At 36.7% G+C, this 23,157-nt stretch overlaps 1 protein-coding gene across 1 annotated transcript in view; it reads left to right on the top strand.

The window, feature by feature from the left end:
• LOC145686739 (ribosome biogenesis protein BMS1 homolog) overlaps nucleotides 1-23,157 on the top strand; it is a 67,352-nt gene that overhangs the window by 22,043 nt on the left and 22,152 nt on the right. Inside the window, exons 8-12 of the mRNA XM_081760363.1 lie at nucleotides 729-868; nucleotides 4,085-4,343; nucleotides 8,328-9,192; nucleotides 12,595-12,773; nucleotides 16,421-16,586. Of these exons, the coding sequence (XP_081616489.1) occupies nucleotides 729-868; nucleotides 4,085-4,343; nucleotides 8,328-9,192; nucleotides 12,595-12,773; nucleotides 16,421-16,586 (1,609 nt within the window). The remainder of the gene's footprint in view (nucleotides 1-728; nucleotides 869-4,084; nucleotides 4,344-8,327; nucleotides 9,193-12,594; nucleotides 12,774-16,420; nucleotides 16,587-23,157) is intronic.

The following is a 23,157-nucleotide window of genomic DNA, read 5'->3' as shown; positions in this document are numbered from 1 at the left end:
TTTTAATCCAATTCAACTTCAAGATCATACTCCACTCCCCAGGGAGGGGGCGAGATTTTAAAAGTAGCCGAAAACTACAGATATTAGTGCTGATTTCATAATTTTCGAGGTCAATGAGTTTAACGGTATCAGTTTTTATGATGTTCAAGTTCATCCTCACTCTTTGGGCTGGGGGTGGGAGAGGACGACTTCTTAAAAATAATCAGATAAGCTAGCTAATTAGTGACTACTGTAATTAGAGCGAATTAAACACATTAATATGTTTCTCGCGCTTTCGCAAAACTGTGGGTTGCTAGTTTTAAATATTACTTTATTGTAAATCTGTTAAAAAAAATCCAAAATTTTACCGCCCTGTGCTTGAGCACAGAATAGCACTTACCTAAATACGGGCCTGACTGCAATAGAAAAGTTTATCGTCCGTTTTTAGGATCTGTCACTAAGCTTTTAGTCAGTTCAGGCTAAAAATTATATTACCCACTGACTGAATCACGGTGCTAATACAAACTGAATGATCTTTTACTAACCTCTTAGTCACTTCACGCTAAAAATTGTCATTACCTACTGACTGAATCACTTTGCTGATGCAAGCTGAATGATCTTTCGCTAACTTCTTAATCACTTCACGCTAACAATTATCATTATGTACTAACTAAATCAATTTGATTATATATATATATATTTTATCGTGTAAATGTTTGTGTTATTTTATTTGTTTTCTTTAATTGTAGGAATCAGGAGAATTGGAACCGCAAAGAGAGATGGTGAATTCCTTGTTGGAGACTCAGGAAACGTTGGATGTCAAAATGTCTCGAAGTGAACTTCAGCTCTTCAGTAACGCTGCGCCTATTACTGCAAACGACGTAGAAAAGTAAGTAGCCATGCTGTATTTTATTGTGATAATTCCTATTATTATTATTAGCCAAAAGACTATTTCTCTCTTCAACCAAAGGATCAAATTTTCTGTCTGGTTAGGGCTAATTCTTGGATAATATAATTTTCTTAGGTGATATAATTTTCTTTTCTCAGAACAGTTCTCGAAAGCGAACTGGGTAGAGTAGTGGTTAACGCATCAGCACGGTATGCCGAAGATCCCGGGTTCGAGTCCCGGTCCTCATTCAATTTTTCACTCTTTGTGTTATTGAATTCGCACCTACAAAGGATCTAGTATGTAAAAAATTCGGTCGTTTCCTCCTTCCATGAATATATATATATGATGTACATTTATTTTATGAAAACGAATGAATTATTGTTGAACTCTAAAGAAATCGGGTGCGGTAGGAGGATAAATCCACTACGTTATTTATTTATTTATTTATTTATTTATTTATTTATTTATTAGTAGAGCAACCCATATTATGCTTTATTTTTTGTTTAATTATGCTTTACTGTTTTCCAAATTATGCTTTATTATATTTTATTGTTAATTTCAATCATTGTTTTACATTAATCGTGTATAATGTATAACATTTATTATACATTAAATATTCTAAATATCTTGATGTGTTTATTAATATTTTATACAACCAGTTTCGTTCATATTTAATAATCTTTCTGCTTAATACACTGTAAAGAGATATACTTTACTCGAGTCACTTTTTTGCCACTTGTGTGCTCCATAGAGGTGCATATATACAGAAAGGAAAACTAAAAGATGCTACCAAAAAGTACAGAAAGTGCTCAATTTCAAGAGGTAGGCCTACACATAACAATATAGTGTGGAATTCTTGTGTACTATTCACTGTTGGTGGGAAGTTTTCTTCTTCTTTTCCTTTTTTCTTTTCTCCACATCAGAGAATTACACCAAAATAAAAATAAGCTTTCCATTGTTTCATTGTTACGTTTTCAATGATTTTGCATTGTAAACATTGATTTTAAAAAAATAGTAACACAGTATGTTAAACTTGCAGTTAAACAGAATTTTTCCAGAATTGATCTAATAGAATTTTCCAAGAATTGGGCTATATATTTTTAATTATGCTTTATGCTTTATTTTCTAAAATTATGCTTAGTATGCTTTTAAAATTAGTTTCTTTTGGACCCTTAGACAACCACAGCCATGTTCAAGGTACCAGCCATATGCGTAAATTGCTGTTATGCTTTTTATGCTTTTGGGTTGCTCTATTTATTAGTGATTTTAACTCCCTGCAGAGGCGACGATCGGGAAGCCTCAAAAGAAATATATGATACATTGCACCAAAATTGTGCACTTTTTAACGAAAATTATCGTTGAACATGTTTTTGAAATTAAGTGTGTGTGTGTGTGTTGGGGAGGTGGGGTGAATTCACACTTTCGTTCTTTGTAGAGTTTAACTCGAAATTGGGAAATGTTGACAATGTCATAAAGACAATATACACTAAGTTTTTATCATAATCGAAAATTGTTTACATAGTTCATATTCTAATATTGTCTTACACGTACCTGTTTAAAATTGCAATATGAGTTTGATTTTATCCCCCTTTATCCTCAATATCCTTGATGGGTTATAACCCCACACAATAGGGCTATATTTGCAAGTAAGAAGAAGGCATATACCAAGTTTAATCAGAATCGGATAAGTTTTACTAAAGTTATCGTGGAACAGTGTGACGAACGAATACACAAGTGCCAATCAAGTCAAATAGTAGAAGCTGTACTCGCACTAACGCTCACTTCAATTATAACACTCGGGTCGAGCTGGGTTTTTATTATTTCATTTCGATTTCTTAAGGGGGTAAAAAAAAGGGATTTAAATATACCTTTTAAATATTTGCCATAACCTATTCTTCCTGTGCTAGGAATGGGTATTTAAACCAGTTGTTAATATATGAAAAGAAAAACGAAAAGTATTCAAAAAGAAGCAATTCTTGATTAGAAACACCTTACTATTAAAATATCTTACATATTACGCTGTTGTTTTTGTTATACTTGAAGTCAAATATTGTTTATTCCTGTACAATTCTTACTGATATGTAAGTTTATCTCCAATAATTTTATAGGTTTAAAGCAAAAGACACTGATATTCATAGTTAGAAAATTATGATAAGTGAATATCACAATATTGCGAGCGGTGACGATATTTAATGAGGAACAAGTAAAAAGGCTAATACTTACCGCAATGGAAATTGGCAACACTGAAACAATATGGAAACAGCATAGAAAGTTGTAAATAGTTGGTGTTTCTTATAAAATTTAATAATTATTGTTGTTTCATCATTATGTGTACAAGTTTTACAGATACCTATTACTTATAAGACTGGATAAAGAATATATTAGGGTACATTAGACAAAGGAATCACAGGATTGGGGCACGTGGCTTTGGGAATAGCTGCGCACAGATTTCTTCGTATTAACGTTTCTCCACGATGATATCAGCCCAAAACGATACCAAAATATACAGCGTGTTGCCAAACAACACCGACAATGTTTGGGAGGTGATTCCTGACACCAAGATAAGACAAAAAGTATAGTAACCTGGGTGCAGAAATCTGTCATTTCGGAGTTATAGGCTGCCGAAAACATGAAAAAATGAACTTTAAACGTCCATAGCTTCAATACTATGAGATCTACCGTAGCCGGGTCAAGATTTCACTTTGGATATTGCGCTATCCAAAAATATGTTTCAGAATCCTGCGGTACTCACGCGCAACAATTTTTATAGAGGGATTTTCGCTACGGGCATATAATTTGAAGTATTCACCTACTACCTCTATAAAAATTGTTGCGGAAGTACCGCAGGATTCTGAAACGTGGATCTTTGGATAGGGCACATACTTGTTCCTAAATGAAGTCTTGTTCCGACTACGGTAGATCCCATAGTATTGGAGCTATGGACCTTTTAAAGTTCATTTTTTCATGTTTTCGGCAGCCTATAACTCTGAAATGATAGATTTCTGCACCCAGGAGGTTAGTCTATACTTTTTGTCTTATCTTGGTGTCAGGAATCACCTCTCAAATGTTGTCGGTGTTGTTTTGAAACACCCTGTAGAAGAAAAATTACCTAGCATTTAAGGTAAATATTTTATTTTACTTTATTTTACATTAATATTCTACATGCGTACAAGAAAATGAATATATAATTTGTATTATTATTTTTTTAAAAAATAGAAATGCCTTGAATTCTTCTGGATTTCACGAGAAGTTAGTGAATGATGGTGGCCGGATCCGAAGGAAAGTAGTATTTAATGATGAAGCAAATGAAGAAGGCGATGAAAATAGTGACGAAGAAGCAGATGATGAAGAAGACCAGGATGAGGAGGATGATGGTAGTGATGATGGAGAGAATTTTTTCTCACGAAGTTCATCTATGAATGAAAATACGGCACACTCACAATTCGAAATTAAGCCTTTCGGTAAACGGAAGTGGGTAAGATTAATTCATAGTTATTACATTATTCGATACAATGTTAACAAACTTGGTTTTATTATTATTCTACTGACAGATTTTTAAAATTCAGAAATTAATTCCTGAATTTCCTTTAAGCGTCCAGGCTTTCGACTTTCCCCTGAAACTTTGGTCACGGAGGTTGAAAACAGGAAGAAAAAGAATAGAACAATCGAGGAATAAAATGGAATGGAATTACCAAGGAAAGAGCTGCGTTGTACGGAAACACGTTAAGTACGTCAATGGTCTCACGATGAAGATGATATAGACTAAAATATGGCGGAGTCAATTTGTGCACCTTTTTTGTTCCTTGTTGGAAGGTTACCAACTCATGTTATTATTTTTAATGTTATGCCAGTGCTGTGAGAATTTTGTAATTACCGCCTCCCATTTATCACTCAACCATAAAAGTTCGAGTTCAAAAGCGAAAAATCTGGTGTCATGTTTATCGAAACATTTAACACATTGATCGCCAAGTGTATCACAGGTGATACACATGGTGTGTTCCGCCTAGGCTTCGTGTATCATTTCTGATACACAACTAACGTTCTTCTATCGCCACGTGTATACGGCCTGATACACAGGTTGGTATATTTTACACATCTTACCTGTAGTCAGGGCGCTAGAAAATCATATCGCAGCAGTAATTCTAGCGTCAGTTAAATACTTTCCTTTAAGAAGATATTCGGCCTACGCTTCGTGTATCATTTCTGTTACACATCAGCTTGGCACTGACAGTAAAATTTAAAAAACTATGGCGATTAATGTGTTAAAAGAAATGCAACACAGGGTAGGAGATCCAAAAATTTTATTTGGAGCTAAAAATGAGATAGAGAGACTGGTTTTTGAAAATGTATTTATTCATTAAAAAAGAAAAAATAAATAAATAAATTGAATTTAGACAAGGGATGTTAAGTGACGAATGAGAAGCGGTAATTACAAAATTTTCACAGCATTAGCATAACAATAAAAATAATAATATGAGTTGGCAACCTGCCAACAAGGAACAACAAAGGTGCACAAATTAACTCTGCCATATTTTAGTTTGTATCATTTTCACTCGTTGAACGCTGACGTACCTGACAACGTGTTTCCGTATAACACAACTCTTCCCTTGGTAAGTTTGTTCCATTTTTATTCCTTGGTATTTCTATTCTTTTTCTTCCTGTTTCTAACATCCGTGACCAAGACTGCAGGGGAGAGTCAAACGCTTGGAAGTTTAAAGGAAATTCAGGAGTTACAGAAATCTGTAAGTAGAATTTCTGAGCGTGGTTTTGTTAATTTTTATAAAGAGTACTTTATTATTATTAATAATGAAAGGGTGCTTCAGAAGAACAGCTTTCATCACAACTTTATTATTTCATTGTAGTTTCCAATAAAAAGTATACGTGAGTAAAGAATAATATAGAAATGAAACTTTTGAACTAATAACGAAGTTTGTCCCTTCCTGTTACTTTGAAAACTGACTGTTCTGCTTGTTTTTTCACAATTCATTAGCAACACCGTGCTGTTATGGATATCAAGTGCTTGGTAGATAAGATGTGAATGGCACCAATTCTTCAAATACTCGTGAATGATCAAAAGCAATTAACTCTTATGCGCTTACTTTGTTTTCCCATGAAACGTATAAATATATTATTTATTTATTTGTACTAAGCTCAAATAGCATTTTTCTCTCACACAAAAATATAATGCAATCATCATCTTCAGAAAATGAGTTAAGGGTAGTGTTGTTTTTTTAAGAAACGCTGCAACATCCTTTCAATTGCATTGTAAGAAACACTCATTCTCCATATAGGAGACTTAGAGAACATATTTGTTCTTGCCCCTTTTGCAGTAAAATGTTACATAAAATATTGTTAACTATTTGGTGCCTCGTGGATTTGTATTTTCACTAATGTTTGTTTTATCCAGCACTCGTACTTTTTTGATTTACTTCTTGAACTGCTACTCTTGTGTACGAGAAAGAAAAAATAAAATTAAGAAAATAGAATAGCGGCTATCATTCGTTCATATTAAGCTGTTCTCTATATATAGTTTCTCAATTCTCAGAAAAGGCGTTCTGTTTTACTTAACTTAGACTTTTAAGTGCTGAAGTAATCCTTGCCCTATAAACAATAGGTATCACAGCCTTTGGTGCACGTATTCTATTCCCGGTGAGAGAGTATTTAAAAATTTGAACGCATTGGGGTGGTTCAGGTCTATGTGTCATATATTCTCGGTGCTGAAAGGAACAGTGAATTCCAGTCTGATCAATCAATCAAGAAAAATACAGGTATATACAGAGATTCAAGAAATAATTAAGGGAAATAGGACTGCTGGATAATGCGAACAATGCTTCTAGTGGTCTACAACTCCCACGATTTAGCTCACGCATTGAGGGCGTGCCCGCGGCCATTCACTGGGGTCGCGGTGGTTCAGTGGTAGAGCGTTCACCTCTGGTGCTTGGGATCCCGGGTTTGATCCCAGCCCCCGCCAAGTGAACTTTGTGATGGACAAACACCGTGTGCGTGGGTTTTCTTGGGGTTCTCCCGTTTTCTCCCACTTTCTTCATTCCATCATTTCATTCATTACTCATCATCACCGTCTCCTTTAGCCAAACCAGCATAATCTAGGGACGTAAAACTCAAAGATTTCATTTCATTTTTCGCGGCCATTCGGCCTATTTAATGGACAGGTTGCGTCAAGCAAGGCACCCTGCCCGTAGTTCCTCTCAGTTGGACTTATGTCCTCGTGCACGACGTGCACTGTCAAGATCTGCCCCTCAACCTTGACGCCTTAGCGTGTAACCTTTATTCTCTAAGAGAATGGATTACGCCCACTACGCGGCTAAACCGAAGTTCTGTTTATCAGTTACCCACTGGTGGAGGCGGTCCTGCTAGCTAGTCAGGTCCTTCCATGCTCTGCAGACATGGTGCCCGAGCGCTTCGAGGTAAGCTCACCTCCCGCACATGCTCGCCGTTGCCCGGATTTCTGGGATTAGCTTCCATATGCAACCGAATCCCACGGTATAACCACAACCCGGCAGAATCCAACCCAGTTTCGGGAGCCCCAGGCATGCCTGAAGGGACTTGATCATTCCCAGTCCTGCCTACCTCTGTCGTTCTAATAGCCACCGCCGTCGCGCAGAGGTACCACGTACCCGTCGAGATACTCTCATATTTCATCCCGGATCCAATGGTTAGCAGAGTTTCCTCCCTTTCTCTGGGACCAGAAACCGTTACCCAGATACCTGTGATTGACACTTTTCTCCAGTCACCGTTCAGTCCCTCTGCAGCTAAGGGTCTGGCATCAGCCCCCCACCCCCGGTAGGATCGTCCAAACAATACGGGACTTTCTTTAATTACGGTAGAGGTACACCGTACACTACCAGAGCCAATGACTGATGTAGACCATCTGCTTAAACAGATATGTCCATTTGGAAGTAAGACATACTCCCCTGGTAAGCTCGCCCAAGCAATACGGAGCTACATCTCTTTTGCGTGTTGAAGTACCACGAACACGTTGAGATACTCGGTGTCTCCTCCCGGAACCAATGGTACGTGAAGCCACCATTTGGAAGAAGGGCCGTGGCCACTGCACTCTCCCGGTAGGGCCAAGATAAAGTGAACAGTGCGGTTTGTGAAATATCGCAGCAAAATACAGCTCCATGATGCACCACACAGATAACAACTTTTCTTCATCGTTCTGGCAGGAGCCACTAACTCTCTGAAACTGAACATTTTGTAACTGAATACAAAAAATTGAACTCCACAATAACAGTAAAATTATATGTAGAAGTAAGAACATAAATCGTATATTGACATTAATTAATTAATATTAACAAAGAGATTTTAGAGATAGTTTCAAACTTCTAAGAGAACCATATTTCAAAGCTAATATTTTGGACTGAATTAGTTCTGCCAGAAGGACGACTATTTGTTCTTTTTTTCATTGTTTAACTAATTCGATGAAATCTTTTTGCAGGATGAAGCAGAAGACGAGGATGAGGAATACGCTTTTGCAAGTAGTGACGATGAATTAGAACAACAAGAGCCACTGCAAAAGAAACAAAAGAAGATCAAGGATTATGATGAAGCAATACAAGAAACAGCAAGTAAAATTAATGAGCCACCGAAAAAACAGAAAAAGCAGAAAATTTCCGATGTTTCGGCAAAGGATGAGGAAGAAGAAAGTTTATCAAAGAAAAGGACCAAGAAACGTGATAAACATAAGAAAGAAGTTGATACAGAAAACAGTGAAATTGATGCAGACGAACAGTCTGATAAACAATCTAAGAAGACGTTAAGTGCTCAGAAGAAGCTACTAAAAGAAATGGGAGAAGATAGTGATGAAAGTGATGAGGATGACAATAGTGATTTTAGTGATTGGGAAGACAAAAGCGATACGAATGTGTCCGGAAGAAAGAGTAAAAGTGTAAAAAGTAAATACTATCAAACGGGTTCGCAGCGAGATCAGGAAATTCATTCGAAAATCTCACAAACTTTGGCAAAACTCGAGGAGAAATCGTCATTTAAAAGTAGCTGTGAGAATGATCGTAGTAGTGATGAAGATTCAGAAGAAATGTCGGACGATTCAGAACGTAGTGAAGATGAAATGGAAAGTGATGAAGATGATAGTGGTAAAGAAGAAGAAGGAGAAGAAAAAGAAGAAGAATTAAGTGATGAGGACGATGAGGAAAGTGAGAAAAACGAAGATGGCGATGATGATGATGATGTGGATAATGCAGAACTATCTGCAGTGAAATGGAAGGAAAACCTTGCTCAGAAGGCTGCTGATGCCTATTACGAAAGACAATCTAATTCAGCAAATCTAATGAAACTTGTATACGGTAAGTAAGCTTTCAAAAATTGACTCATAAACTTACACAGCGCAGCAATTCGGGAACGAGACAATCTGTAAAAAATATATGAATAATTAGTGGAATTATCAACTTACTTCGGTTTATTCCAAGTAGGAACCACCTTTGTTCACACACATAGCTTTGCACGGTTGAATAAATCATGGAATGGTTTCTGGAAACCTGGGCTTTATTGGTGTTTATAGTCGTCTCACTTCTTTCTGGATGGTGGAAACATCGTCAAGAAAGCACTTTGGCGCTTAGTTTACGGATCGTATCGGAAAGTCATCCTCTGCAGTGATGTTCCGGAGGAAATTTGACTCCCTTTCATCATCGGCCATCAGTTCCTGACAATGATGAAGGGGCACTTTTTCCAGTTTCTACCCCTTCGTTAAGAAATGGAGCACAGCTTCCATTTCTGTAAATTTTACGTCATTATTTGGCGAACAGTCTTCTTGTTCACTCCCATGAAGTGTGATATTACCCAGAGACTTCCGTTTAAGTCATTGAAAAGTTCGTCTTATCAATTCTTTGTTGTTTAGTTAGACTTGGGCGCTCGAACTCGATATTCACTCTGTTCCGTTGTTGAAACTGTGAAGAGGTATTGCAACACCAGTCTATATTAAGTTGCTTCACACTAGCAACTGGGCGAGCTGAGAGTATACCAGGGTTACGCGCAAGATTCTGTCACTGTGAAAAACTTCTGTGCTAACACTAACTTCGCTTAAATATAATATCGTTTCTTAATTGCCGCACTGTGGGGAAGGTTCTAGAACACAGGTTCTCCTCTATAAAACTAATGAAATATATTTTGCGTACCTTGTTTTGGTTCCTTTTCGTTCCATATTCTTTTCTTCCAGTTTTTGGCCTTTTTTTTATCGTTGAAATATATTATTTCCGAAACTAAGAACACTGAACTTTAATCTTTGAACAGTCCACTACCACGTGTTTACTTAACCATTGTTTTGTATATAAAGTAATAATGTCTTAATTATAATTGTAGATAAATGAAGTTTTTTTGTTACTTCTTTGATTTTATGTGCATAAATTTTATTTTAGTTTGCTTTTTATTTTTTCTAAATTCCATTCAGTTTAGTTTTCGTATTCGGAGTCGATGTTGAATTGTTCATTGGCAGTAGACGTGGTATGTGATTGTTTTGTGTGAATCTGTCGAAGTATTTATATGTTGCAATATGTTGCATTATACCTCGTGTGTTCTGTGTTGAGAAGGCGCGGTGGCTCAGTGGTAGAGCGTTCACCTCCGGTGCTTAGGGTCTCTGGTTCGATCCCAGCTCGCGCCGTGTGGACTTTGTGGTGGACAAACACCGTGCTCATGGATTTTCTCGGGGTTCTCCCGTTTCCTCCCACTTTCTTAATTCCACCATTTCACTCATCTCTCATCATCACCTAGCCGGCCGGCATAATTGTGGGACGTAAAACTAAAGATTTCATTTCATTTTTCATTTTGTTCTGTGTTGATTTTATAGTTTCTTTTAGTATTCTATTTCTTGATTCTGTTGTGTTTGGGTTTTGTGGATTTACAAAATGTCTTTCGTGACATAGAGTGTGGTGTCCTTTGAAATTCATTTGTACGCAATGGGTATATTGTTTTGCATTGTCTGATGGTATTGATGTTCCTAGTTACTTTTTTCTTTTTCTTTTTTTTCTTTTTTTTTTTTGGCAGGTTGGGTGAATTAGGACAAAATAAATTATTTGAAATTATTAATTAACCAAAATTATATTTGCACTGAAGGATTTCTAATAACATATATTCTAAAATAATATACATTTGGGGTGTTGGGGGGCTCCCTCCCAACTGTTATTTTATAAGGTAGATTGTTGGAAGAAATCCTTTTTTGCAAGTGGTATTTTAGTTAGTTAATTTAATTTGTCGTAATTCACCAAACTTGGCCTCTGGGTGGTAGATCTGGAGATTGCCTGTGTTCTAGAATCTTGCCCACACTGTGTACTTACTCGTTAGACACTTATTTAGGAGTAGATATTTGCTTTTGCTCCCACCTTTACTCAATATTAACCTTGTCCTATTTGTTGACCCTGCAACCTCACCTTCACAACACACCTGGGTCCTTTATTCAGTTTTTTTCATTTCGGAACGATGAAGGTGAGTGAGGATAAGATTGTATTTTTAATAATTTGCTCACACAAAGACTTCGGAGAAATACCATCACCGTACTTTGGGAGGTTATGATTCTTTATACCAAATAAAAGAAATAAATTTTAATAAACCTGAGTCAAAAAACGTATCCTTTTGGAGCTATAAACTATCGAAATCCTAAAAAAAAATCAGTTCTTTAAGCGTCCTAACATGTAAAATTTCTTTGATAAGTTAGTAGATACAGCAATTTAGCACACGGAATTTGTTTTTTGTTTTTTTCTACAACCTACTTACAAAAAATTCCTGTTATATATAATATAATATAATAAAAAGTTACTATAGGTATGGTCTTAAGGCCCATCCAAAGCTTGTATGTAGTTAGGTAAATAAGTGACTGTAGACCCAGACAGCCAAAGGAAGAACTCTTACAAATCTCTAGGTAATCTAAGAGGAGGTGGCTTAGGAATTCTCAGTGCTTTAGGCAAGCAAAGAGAGGTTGGTGTCCCGCAGAACTCCAAGCAAGATAGGCGGATAAGGAAACCACAAAGCTTCAGGCAAGCTAGGTGGTTGCAATTATGTTTTTTCTCAGAGCTCCAGCTAAAAGAGTGGCAAGTTATAAGTGTGTTCCCACAAAACTTCAGGCAAGGTGGGCACGAGACGTCAGAGCTCTAGGCAGACTAACAGGCTTGGGTTACGTTAGATCTTTCAGAGCTTCAGACAAGCTAAGAGAGGACATTTGACCTACAAAAACTGATGTCGATTAAGATGTTACATAGTGTTTTATGTTTTCTTCTGGACAGCGGTGACACTGCTGTTCTTTTTCTATCATAAAACCAAATGATGATGCAGATGCCTGTTGTCTGCTTTTTTGCAGTAATTGTAGTAGAAAAGCACTTAGTTTTGTTTAAGAATCATGCGTTGGTGTTTACAAATATAAACTACGTGTAAAATATTACAATATTATTAATCATATACTGCAATCGTATACAAAAGATAGGACTGGAAAAGGTAATAACTAATTTTATTAAGAATGTGTTCTTATACAATATTACAAACACATATATATATATACATACATGTACATTGTCTTTTTGCGTTTATGTTTTGTATAAATCTTAAGAATAGAAATAAACTGCTTTTTTTATTATCGTAGAAAACGTTACAGAAACCAACTTGAGAGTGTAAGAGATTCAGAACACAAATTACTACTTTAATCAATTCATTAAAATGTTAAAAAAATAAAATTAAATAAATAAAAATAATACCTTTTCTTGTAGGCAAACAAGAATCACAGGAAGAGAATGAGAATGAACAGGAGGACGGTGAGGAACTTGGAGGTATTTTTCGTGTTGTAAAAAGGAAACAAGAAAAACAACTTGCCGAGAAAGACATGAAAGATGGAGAAGAATATTCTAGGTTTCCTGAGACCCAACTGTCTGATTGGATGCTACCAGAGGTGAGTAAAAATTACCTTTTAAGACAGTTGTAATTAACATCTTTAATTTTTAGAGCTTCATCTTCATAAAAGTAGTAATTATGGATTTTATTCTGTATAATTACATTGTAGATGCTTTCGAACGTAACTACGTAAGGTCTGTCCCAGTATACAGGCATAAATGTTTCTTGGGAAATTCTTTTCTCCAAGATGCGGAAAGTACTTGCTTATACAAAGGTAGGGTTGCCAACTCTGGAAAATAAAATTACCACCACTCCCTCAAAATTTCCTATAATACAGGCTTAAGTGTGAAATATTCCTGTTTAGACCCATTCATGGCAAGGAAATGTACTATCGTGAATGAAAGTGCATTAGCATTTGTATTCTGCATATTCTTAGCACATTCATTAATACGTGTAGATACATTGTACTAAAAATTAGAAGCAGAAGTCGCTATTGATCATTTTATTGTATGTACCAGTAACTGCCACTTTTTTTTTTTTTTTTTTTTAAATTATCGAAACAGATGAACAAAAGTATATTAAACATTACATGACAATTTTGGATTTGCGAAATTTACTCTTTAAACATATGCTTTAACTACAGGTATTGTACTAACGAAATGCCTAAGAGTTATTTGCCAATAATCGATGGACAATTTAAATTTATCGCTATATTTATGCCGCACAATTATGACAAATTATGCACTTCTGTCTGTGTTGTTGAAAACAGTGTTTCACAATAAAAACTAATTGTTATCAAATTTCTTAAGTTAAATAAATGAAAAAAAACTGCAATAGATTAAAAAAAAATAAATCGTTTAATGTATAATACAACGAATACTTATGTTTCTAAAGGCACTCTTAAAGAATTTCGATGTTTTTAATGTGGATTACAAATTTCAAAATATCGGTCATAAAGGAACTGGTAAGAAGTTTCTACCGTTCACCGGCCTTAATCAAAATAACAGCAGTATTTCCGGCCAGGCTGGAGAAATACCGGCCATTTGGCAACCCTATACAAAGGTTTCAGTTTTGTAGTAACGAATTTGATACCTTTACCCTTAAGAAATACTCAGACATCATGGGCGAATGTGCTTGTTGTACAAACCTTGTCTGTTAGCTATCGAACTGCGCTCCAGTTTCCAGTGAAGGAAACTACGTTAATACATAGTTTGATAAAGTCTTTTCCATTCTTCTTGACAGACTTTTAAAGATTGTCGCGTGTACGCAGATGTCGACAGGTTAACACCCGTTTCAGCAACAGGAACCCACAAAAATCCTTGGGGATTGCATCAAGGGGTTTCACGTCAATGTCTGTTAAAGGGATTGCATGAATTTTCATTTCATGTTCTATCTGCTCCATATATGTAATGTAGCGCTGCTGTATAGAGATGGAATATCATGGAGTATAGTGGCTTCAAAATATTGGTCTGGTAAACTGCATTGACTTTTCTTTCCGCTGTGCATAGCCTAAGTTTGTCATTTCACATGCCTTGTGGTGGCCTGGAAGTCGATGAGTGGGAGATAGGGTTTAGGGAACAGGATGAGAACACGCTTCACTATTGTCTATCCCGTGCTAAGAGCTGACAACGTCTGCTAGTTGTCAGTGCATATCAGGATAACAACCTACCGGCGGAGGTGAGGCTTCAGGTATCCTCCGAAATGGGCGACTAACTCGTGCCATAGGATCTGGGAGAGTAGGTGTGACCTCGTTACGTGTGATAGGTAGTTTTCAACTGCCGCCCCTACCGGCGAAGGTGAAACTTCGGCTATCCTCCGAAATGGGTGACTAAGCCGTGCTCTTAGGTCCGGGAGATAAGACTACGTGATACCTCAACACGTATACAAGATGTGGGCGGATCCAACGCCCTACCGGGAGGATGATGTAGGTACTGCCCTCAAAGAGCGTGTAGTGCGTGCTCTTGGGTCCAGAATGGGATGCCTAGTATCCTAACGCACACTCGTACCTCAGGAGCGCTGAGGTAGTATTGCATACTGGTTGTCACCGACTGGGTGCAGTATTCACGACCCTACCAGGGGAGCCGCCGCTCCCAAATGGCCATTGTCTTTAAAGGTAGAGAGTCTACATCAGCCATTGGGTTTGGTAATGTTCGACGGGCCTACCAGGGGAGAACGTTTTCGACCGGAACTAACCATTTTTGACCTTCGGTTTCCTATCCCAAAATACGTATATTGGATCCCTATATCACCTGTATAAATTTGACCCAAAAGGTTATGGACACCCTGCATATATATATATATATATATATATATATAATGCATACGCGTCTTTGGTGTGGGAGACCCGGGTTTGATTCCCGGCGGGAGCTCATGTAGTTCGAATTCCACGTTAATCAGTAGGTCCACGTCTCATATAGTCTCGCTGCTGAACAGGACGTTAAACTCAAAATCAACTCAATTCATATAATATTCTAAAACACATCAGTGACAATAACTAGCTGTGATTGGAGTAAGGGGTCCCACTCTCGAACCTTTTCTTTACTACGCCTCTGGGATATGTGTACTCTTCTACTCATTTTCTTTATCTTTCTTCCCTTTAGAGATAGGTAAATAGTACAATTTCTTAATACATACAAGGAAAGGACATGAACGTGTCAACGGGAATTCCTAATCAAACCCAGTCCATTCGATAAATGTAACAAAGATATGTTTATGCAAAAAAAAAAAAAAAAAAAAAAAAAAAAGTGCCATGGACAACGGAGTCTCTGGGGTCCATTAACCCGTTAGTATAAAGAAAATTATAGACTCAGAGTGAAATAGCTATTGCATCAACACTGTTCATTGGAAAGTCATGGTTTATAGTTCATTCTCTTCAGCATGAAACAAGTTTGCCAGAGGTGCTATGTATTGGGATTGATAACGTACATGAACAGAGAAAATTCGGAGAATGTCGGGAAAATTGCTTCCAGAAATCTCTTCCATCAACTTTGGATCCCTGTGGAGTAACCCCGGGTAAAAGTACACAATTCAAATGTATCTCGAAAAGTAGTTTAGGGGATAAGAAATATGTGTACTAAGTTTTGTATTGCTAGACAAAATAGGTATGAGAGGAAATCGTGTATTGGTATACAAACTTTTCCCTCATATCTATTACGTCTATCAATACAAAACTTGGTATACACATTTCTTATCCTCTATACTATTTTTTGAGATACATTTGGATTGTGTGCTTTTACCCGGGGCCACTCCAAAGGGGTCCAAAGTTGATGGGAAGAATTTCTGGAGGGAATTTTCCCGACATTCTCCCAATTTTCCCTGTTCAAGTACGTTAGGGGCCCCAATGCATAGCACCTCTGGCAAGCTTGTTTCATGCTGAAGAGAATAAACTATAAACCATGACTTTCCAATGAACAGTGTTGATGCAATAGCTATTTCACTACGATTCTACGATTTTCTTTATACTAACAGGGTCAATGGACCCCAGGGGCTTACTCCGTTGTCCATGGCACCTAATTTTTTGTGCATGAACATATTTTTGTTATGTTTATCGAATGGACTAGGTTTGATTAGGAAGTCTTTGACAGGTTCACGTCCTTTCCTTGTTAGTGCTAATTGATATGCTTTCTGAGCTTGGATACTCGTTATTTTTGGGAAAAAAAGGTTTTAAAAATCGATTAATTCTAAAATTTCCCCTTTTCATGGAAGGTCCAAGATATGATTCGCGACTGTTTCGTTACTGGCAAATGGAAAGAGTCGGAAGATGCAGAAGAGCTTCTGAAGTTGGACGATGAGGATGTGTTCGGAGACTTTGAAGATTTGGAAACTGGTGAAGTACATACTGGAGCTGACAAAGATCCCACAGGAGAGGAAGGTAAGGATGCATTATTAAAGATTTATTTTTATTTTGAATAATCCAGTACTTCTTTAAACTGAGTGAAGGTTTTAAAAGTTTCAGTACACTGAATGCAATTATCATACATTTTACCAATCCTAGAATGTATATACGATATGTGACAATTTAATTCTTGCAATCGGCGTAAGAAGAAATGGTTGCTTACCTGTGCACTAGCGAATACTGTCCCCTTCAAAGTTAGTTCTCTTTTGAAGTACCAGTAATGCACTTTATTAGACGACTGTCACTGTTGAGAACATCCCTGGGACTTGCTTTCGAAATGTCGTATATTTGTGACGGAGTGTGATGGATGTTCGAAATGTCTTCAAATCTGTATTCTTTTAAGGCAGTTTTAGACTTTCAAACTATGGGAAGTGTTATAGGACTATGCCTGTCCATCCGTCTGTTTGAGAAGTCTTACAGAACGACTATGTCCATCAAGTGTGGGAAGTCTTATAGAACGACTATGTCCATCCATCCGTCTCTGTGGGAAGCTTTATAGAACGACTGTGTCCGTCCATCCATCTGTGTGGGAAGTATTATAGAACGACTATGCCCGTCCATCCGTCTGTGTGGGAAGTCTTATAGAACGGCTGTGTCCGTCCGTCCATCTTTGTGGGAAGTCTTATAGAACGACTATGTCCATCCATCCGTCTGTGTGGTATCAACCAAAACGGTAACAGGCAGAGAGAAACTGTTTTTTGTTATGGATTCAGAAACCCAAGAATAGGTTTCATTTCTTTCCTTATCCCTGAGTTTCAGCTATTCGGTTTTAATGTTCATTGTAACAGAGCAAGAGCGATAGAAGATAATGATAGACGATTTTCTTTAATGAACTTAGCGTGACAAAAAAAAAAAAAAAAAAAAAAAAAAAAAAGTTTGTTCTTGGCTCTAATCAACTATTATAAACGGTAGTGGCAGAAATCTATCATTTCCGGATTCTGGATGGATCTTTGTGGAGAATAATAATAATAACAATAAAAAAAAACGGCGAAAGAGAACAAGAAACGTTTGTCTTTCATATAGTTTAAGTATTTGAAGAACATATGACACCGCCGCTGTCAGTCTTCACTGAAACCGGAAGTAGTTGAAATTTACAACTTCAACAGTTTCAGTGTTGATCCACATCGATCAAAAACTGTAATAAACAGCAAGAAACTGTTTCGTTGATATGTATTTATTGGCCGAAGTTATCTTCAATCTCAGTTTTAGCGTTTCTATTAAAACCGGAAGTAACACTCGGTTAAAAAAGTGTAAAAGCTTTTTCAGGATAGCCGTCCTGAGTGAGGTTTTCTTGGGTTTTCCTCATTCATACAGGCAAATGCAGAGATGGTACATAACGTATAGGTCCGAGGCCGCTTCCTTCCTTCCCTAATCCTTTCTTTCCTCGGATAGTGTGGTTGCTGAGGGACATCATCCTTCATACGTGACGGCCTAACATGGCCATATATGCCGAAAGTCCAGAAATCTTTGTTTCCTAATCCTAAAACCGGAAGTTGTAGAAATACTATCTTCTGGTCAACGTACTTCTCTATGTCTGTGTGTCTGTCTGTCTATCTGTTATTTGCGATTTTTTTCAATTTTGAACCCTGCATTTGATAGAACATCAAAACCTATCTAAGAAAGTGATTAAATTTTTTGCGTCACTCTTACCGTTCCCGAGATATCGGCCAAAAATGGCCGATTTCCAGAGATTTATGGAGCCATATCTCGAGAACTATAAGATATAAAGAGATGATATTGGTGTTAATCAACACCTAAGAGAATGGTAAATATTTTAGTTCCAAATAGTAACCGGTGGCCACTATTCAGCTGGTCACTGGTTTGGCCAATGGCCAGTTGGCCAGTGGCCACCAATTAATATCGGTACCAAAATATTCACATTCTCTTTAGGTATTGATTAACACCAATATCATCTCTCTATGACTTACCGTTCCCATGATATTGGCCAAAAAATAGCCGATTTCTAAATATTTAAGGAGCCATATCTTGGAGCCATAAGTTATAGAGAGATGATATTGGTGTTGATCAATACCTAAGAGGATGGTGAACATTTTGGTACCAAATAGTACTGGTGACTAGTCAACTGGCTACTGGAACTGGCCACCGTTCCCTAGATATTGGCCAAACAATTCGAATTTCGGGAGATTTAAGAAGCAATATCTCGGGAACTGTAAGTCATAGAAAGATAATATTTTGCGAATTTTTGCGAGAAACAGAAGGTACGGATAAAAAGATTTAATTTTACATGTAGAAACAATCACAGTTATCCTTCCTGCTCTCTCTCTTCATTTTTTAAAGTTCGTTCTGGCAATGTTCTTGGAACATTTTCAGCTGGTTTTAATATTGGATTTTTATAGTGCTAAAACTATAATATATAGCAAGAAATTATTTTTCGACATAGATTCAGCATCTCAAAAGTAGGTTTCTCCTCCTCTTCTCCCTCCCCTTCCCCCTTTTTCCGCGTGTTGAAACAGGAACTGGTAAATCTGTTACTTCTGGTTAGGATATTGGACTATGTAGTTTTGAAGTCTAATGTAGTTCCACACATCGCTAGATTAATCTCGGGAGCAGCCAGAAGTCGCATAGTGCTAAATCAAGGGAATAAGATATTCACATTTAAAACACGTTGCAAGTAAGAGAACAACATCGTAGGAGTAGGAGGGGAGAAAATGGAATAGGAGGACGTAGATAGCATCGTATCTGTGCCGTGTATTTTTCGAAGTTTTCCCGTTTTTTCTCAAAGATCGTCTAATAATTAGTTTTTGGGGGTACAGTGGCTTCCTAGTAGAGTGCTCATATCTGATACAAGGATGTGCTTTGTTTAAACTCAGGCCATGTACGTTTATGGTAGACAGCATCGTATCCATGTAGTTTTTGACGTTTTGCTATTTTTTTTTTTTTTTTCACAGATCGTTTAATAATTAGTTTTTGGTTCATAGTGGCTCCCTGGTAGAGTGTTCCATCTCTGATACGAGAGGGTGCTTTGTTTCAGCTCAGGCCATGTGAGTTTGGGTAGAGAACATCGGTATGCATGTTTTTTCCGAGGTTTTCCCGTTTTTTCTCACGTTATCATTCTATCGATTATTCATAATCTTTTACTTTTGTCAGCCATCTATCTTCTTTAGCCTAAAGGGCATAATCTGGAACGTTGAAGAACTCATTGTTTTTTATTTTCAACAATTAGTCCCAATTCTATTTTACATCAAACTACTATACCAGGGTTCCTACTGGTCAGGGAAATCAGGGATGTCAGGGAAAATGGTGCAGATCGGGGAAACTCAGGGGAAAAGACTGAAAATCAGGGAAATTTTATAAAATATATTTTTCTAATATTAATTGTACACCATTTTTAGCTTAGCCAACCATTAATGATCACAGGTTACAACGTTGCTCAGATTTTTATGGGTGGTAAGTGAAATGTACACTCATGTCCAAAAAACATTGTCGCATATCTATAACCGTCTTCTTGTAAGAATATAATTTGATAATGCTTTTGCAGGGTACTTTTAATACTGATACTATGTGTATAATCAGAAAATGTATATTTGTGGTAAATTTCATAGGAAAAGAATTCTAAATACAAAAAATTAGAATGAGTAAAACAAAATGTTGCTAAATGGACAAAAAAAAAAATTATTTTCGTTTTATTGATTTTATGTACTGCTCTTTTGACATGAAATTTGCCACATACATGTCTTTGCCAATTATACACATACTAACATTGTAAGAAATACTGGGCGAATTCGTTATCAAATTATATTCCTACAACAACATATTTATAGACATGCGACAATAATTTTGGACATGAGTGTACGTATGAGCAATTGATTATTATTTGTCTCTATGGGATAAATGCTCTCATATATAAATATTGAGCGTTATTTATTCCTTATTTATATGTCAACGTCATCCGACACCTATTATGAAAGTCAGGGAATTTCCTGTCTAAGGTGAGGGAGAAGTCAGGAAAATAGATTTTTCCAGATCAGTAGGAACCCTGTATATGAACTCATTCCCATATTTTATATTAAACTGAATTCTTCAGCAACGCACACCAACATTTTCAAGCTATTGACATTATTTCCCTTCAAGCCATGATTGTACTGAGCTAAGTAGTCATATGTCTACCACAGTTATTTCCATTAATCTTTTATTTTCTCTCTGCCTGCTTGCCTCTAGTGTCCTTTGGTGGATATGTTGTTGCTTCTGGTACTGATCAAAAGTTCTCTGGCGCAGTATTTTTTAGGTTGATAATGTTTTTGGTGTATCTTGGGGGTGAATTGTTTTTTTATTGGATTCACGATCATTAACATTGACACAAAAACATTTACAGTTTCATACTCACCATCTCAATACTAACACTGTTGTTCATGAAATGAAGTTGAATTGACCGTTGTATTGAATTTATTCAAGGTTGTCCTTTGAGTCTAAGAAATGAATTAAATTAAGTAAGCATAGTTATCTACTTCATTACACTATTATCACACAATAAGCTGTTTGATAAAATACAATAATTTACCTGTTGAAGTGCTGTATTAATTATAATCCACTATAAATTTTGTTTTCTTTTTACTTTGCTGAAAAAATCATCAGGTAGGTATATTCAAAATAACATCTTGACTATTGCTTTTATTTAAATCTTGCAAATTGCATCAATATTTTCGGAAAAAAACAAAAAAAAACTCACACTTTTCACCTTGAACTACGCTTGATAAAGGAAAGAAACTATAATATATCTGAAAGCGTAAGAGAACTGAACCATCCATAGTAAGTCACCATTTTCAGTTATGAATTTTCAGTATTGCCATATGTAGAACTACTATTAGAACTGTAAAATAGTAGAACAAAAATGAAATGAAATATTTGAGTTTTACGTCCCACGGTTATGCCGGTTAGGCTAAAGGAGACGGTGATGATGAGTAATGAATGAAATGGTGGAATGAAGAAAGTGGGAGGAAACGGAAGAACCCCGAGAACCCCACACACACGGTGTTTGTCCACCACAAAGTTCACTTGGCTGGAGCTGGGATCGAACCCAGGACCCCAAGCACCAGGGGTGAACGCTCTACCACTAAGCCACCGCGGCCCCTAATAGTAGAACAATGATTCGGAAATTTCAATAATAGAACAAGTAGATTTCTTCGGAAATTTAGGTGCCCAGTTATATGAGGATTGTAAATTTTGTTGTTTATTACCATGAATCATCGTACTGCATATCTAGGCCGCTTGTGTCCAAGTTTAATTTTGTATCCTTAATCGTAATAAAAAAGGATTCGTAGACTAGTCTTTCCAAAAGCGATAATGTCTTGTGTAAAAAAATAATTTATGAAATGTGTTGTTTCACCTAGGTATTTAAATGATACTGAAACAGCAATAATGCATATACATAGTACAGCTAATATAGAATGAATAAACCGTAATACATTCTTTATCGTTTTAAAGCTATCTGATTGTAATCCAAAGACTCAAGTACAGAGTGACTGAAGTCTCATCTCCGTAATAAAGCTGAAGTTGAAAAGTAATTTCTCCTTGGAAAAAAATTTCACGAGCAAGTGTTGCATATTTTAGTAAAATTAAATTCGCTTTGGAAAACACGTTACAGAAATCATAACAAAATTTTGCCTCATTTATTTTCCGTTTTCTAATGATGTAAACTCCAAACAGCCTATCTAGTTGCAATGATGTGAACAGACTATGTAGATTCTACGTTCAACTAAAGAAAGTGTTTTAAAATGGATGGAACATAGTAAAAAATCACGAAACGTGAACAGTAAAGTAAATGGAAAATCAATGAAAAAAAAAAAAAAAAAAAAGAAGTCGTCCGTATGTCTCAAAAACTAAAATAAGAAGATGGCTAATTCAAAGCATACTGGAAAGCCATAATGAGGAACTTAAAAATCATTTATAGCACGTAAGGTAAATATGGATGGAACATTGTCAAAAGTGAAACTGTTTGAGTAAAATCGATAATAATGATTAAGTATATGCATCTTCTTCGAATTACCCAGGGCGCCTCACGCGAAGGTTACGTGCTTGAAATATCTCACATTTCGATTTGGAATCTCCAGACTCGACTTAGCACGCAACATGACTTTTGACCTGATCACATGACACAGTCTGGTCCTTATGGCAAACCGTTCTCGAGACTGAATTGAAAGAAAAGGTACATGAGGATGATGTGAACTAATTAAATCTCGTGATATCGCCCGGAATTGTCATTAAACACTTTTTCCACATTTGTAATCTAATCTAATCTAATATAAATAAAATGAAGAGTTCGTTTGTGCGTTTGTCTGTCTGTGTGCGGCCTGGGGACCAGACGAGTGGATCGAGAGTTACCAAATTTTGGTCAGGGGTACCTTGGCCCAGGCCCCAGATGAAGACGAAGCCCTTTTTTCAAATTTCGAACCAGGGGGGCGTTTGCCGAAATCGGCTTGGGAACCAGACAAATTGACCGAGAGTTGCCAAATTTTAGTCGCGAATACCTTGGTCCAGGCTGCAGACCAGAGTTAAACATTTTTGTCAAAATTCGAACCAGGGAGGGGGG

Source organism: Thermobia domestica, chromosome 5 (genome assembly GCF_964235325.1).
Source record: "Thermobia domestica chromosome 5, izTheDome1.hap1.1, whole genome shotgun sequence".
NCBI classification, from domain to species: Eukaryota; Metazoa; Arthropoda; class Insecta; order Zygentoma; family Lepismatidae; genus Thermobia; species Thermobia domestica.
Note: the sequence above shows the minus strand (reverse complement) of the source record. Positions and strands in the feature narration are given on the sequence as shown.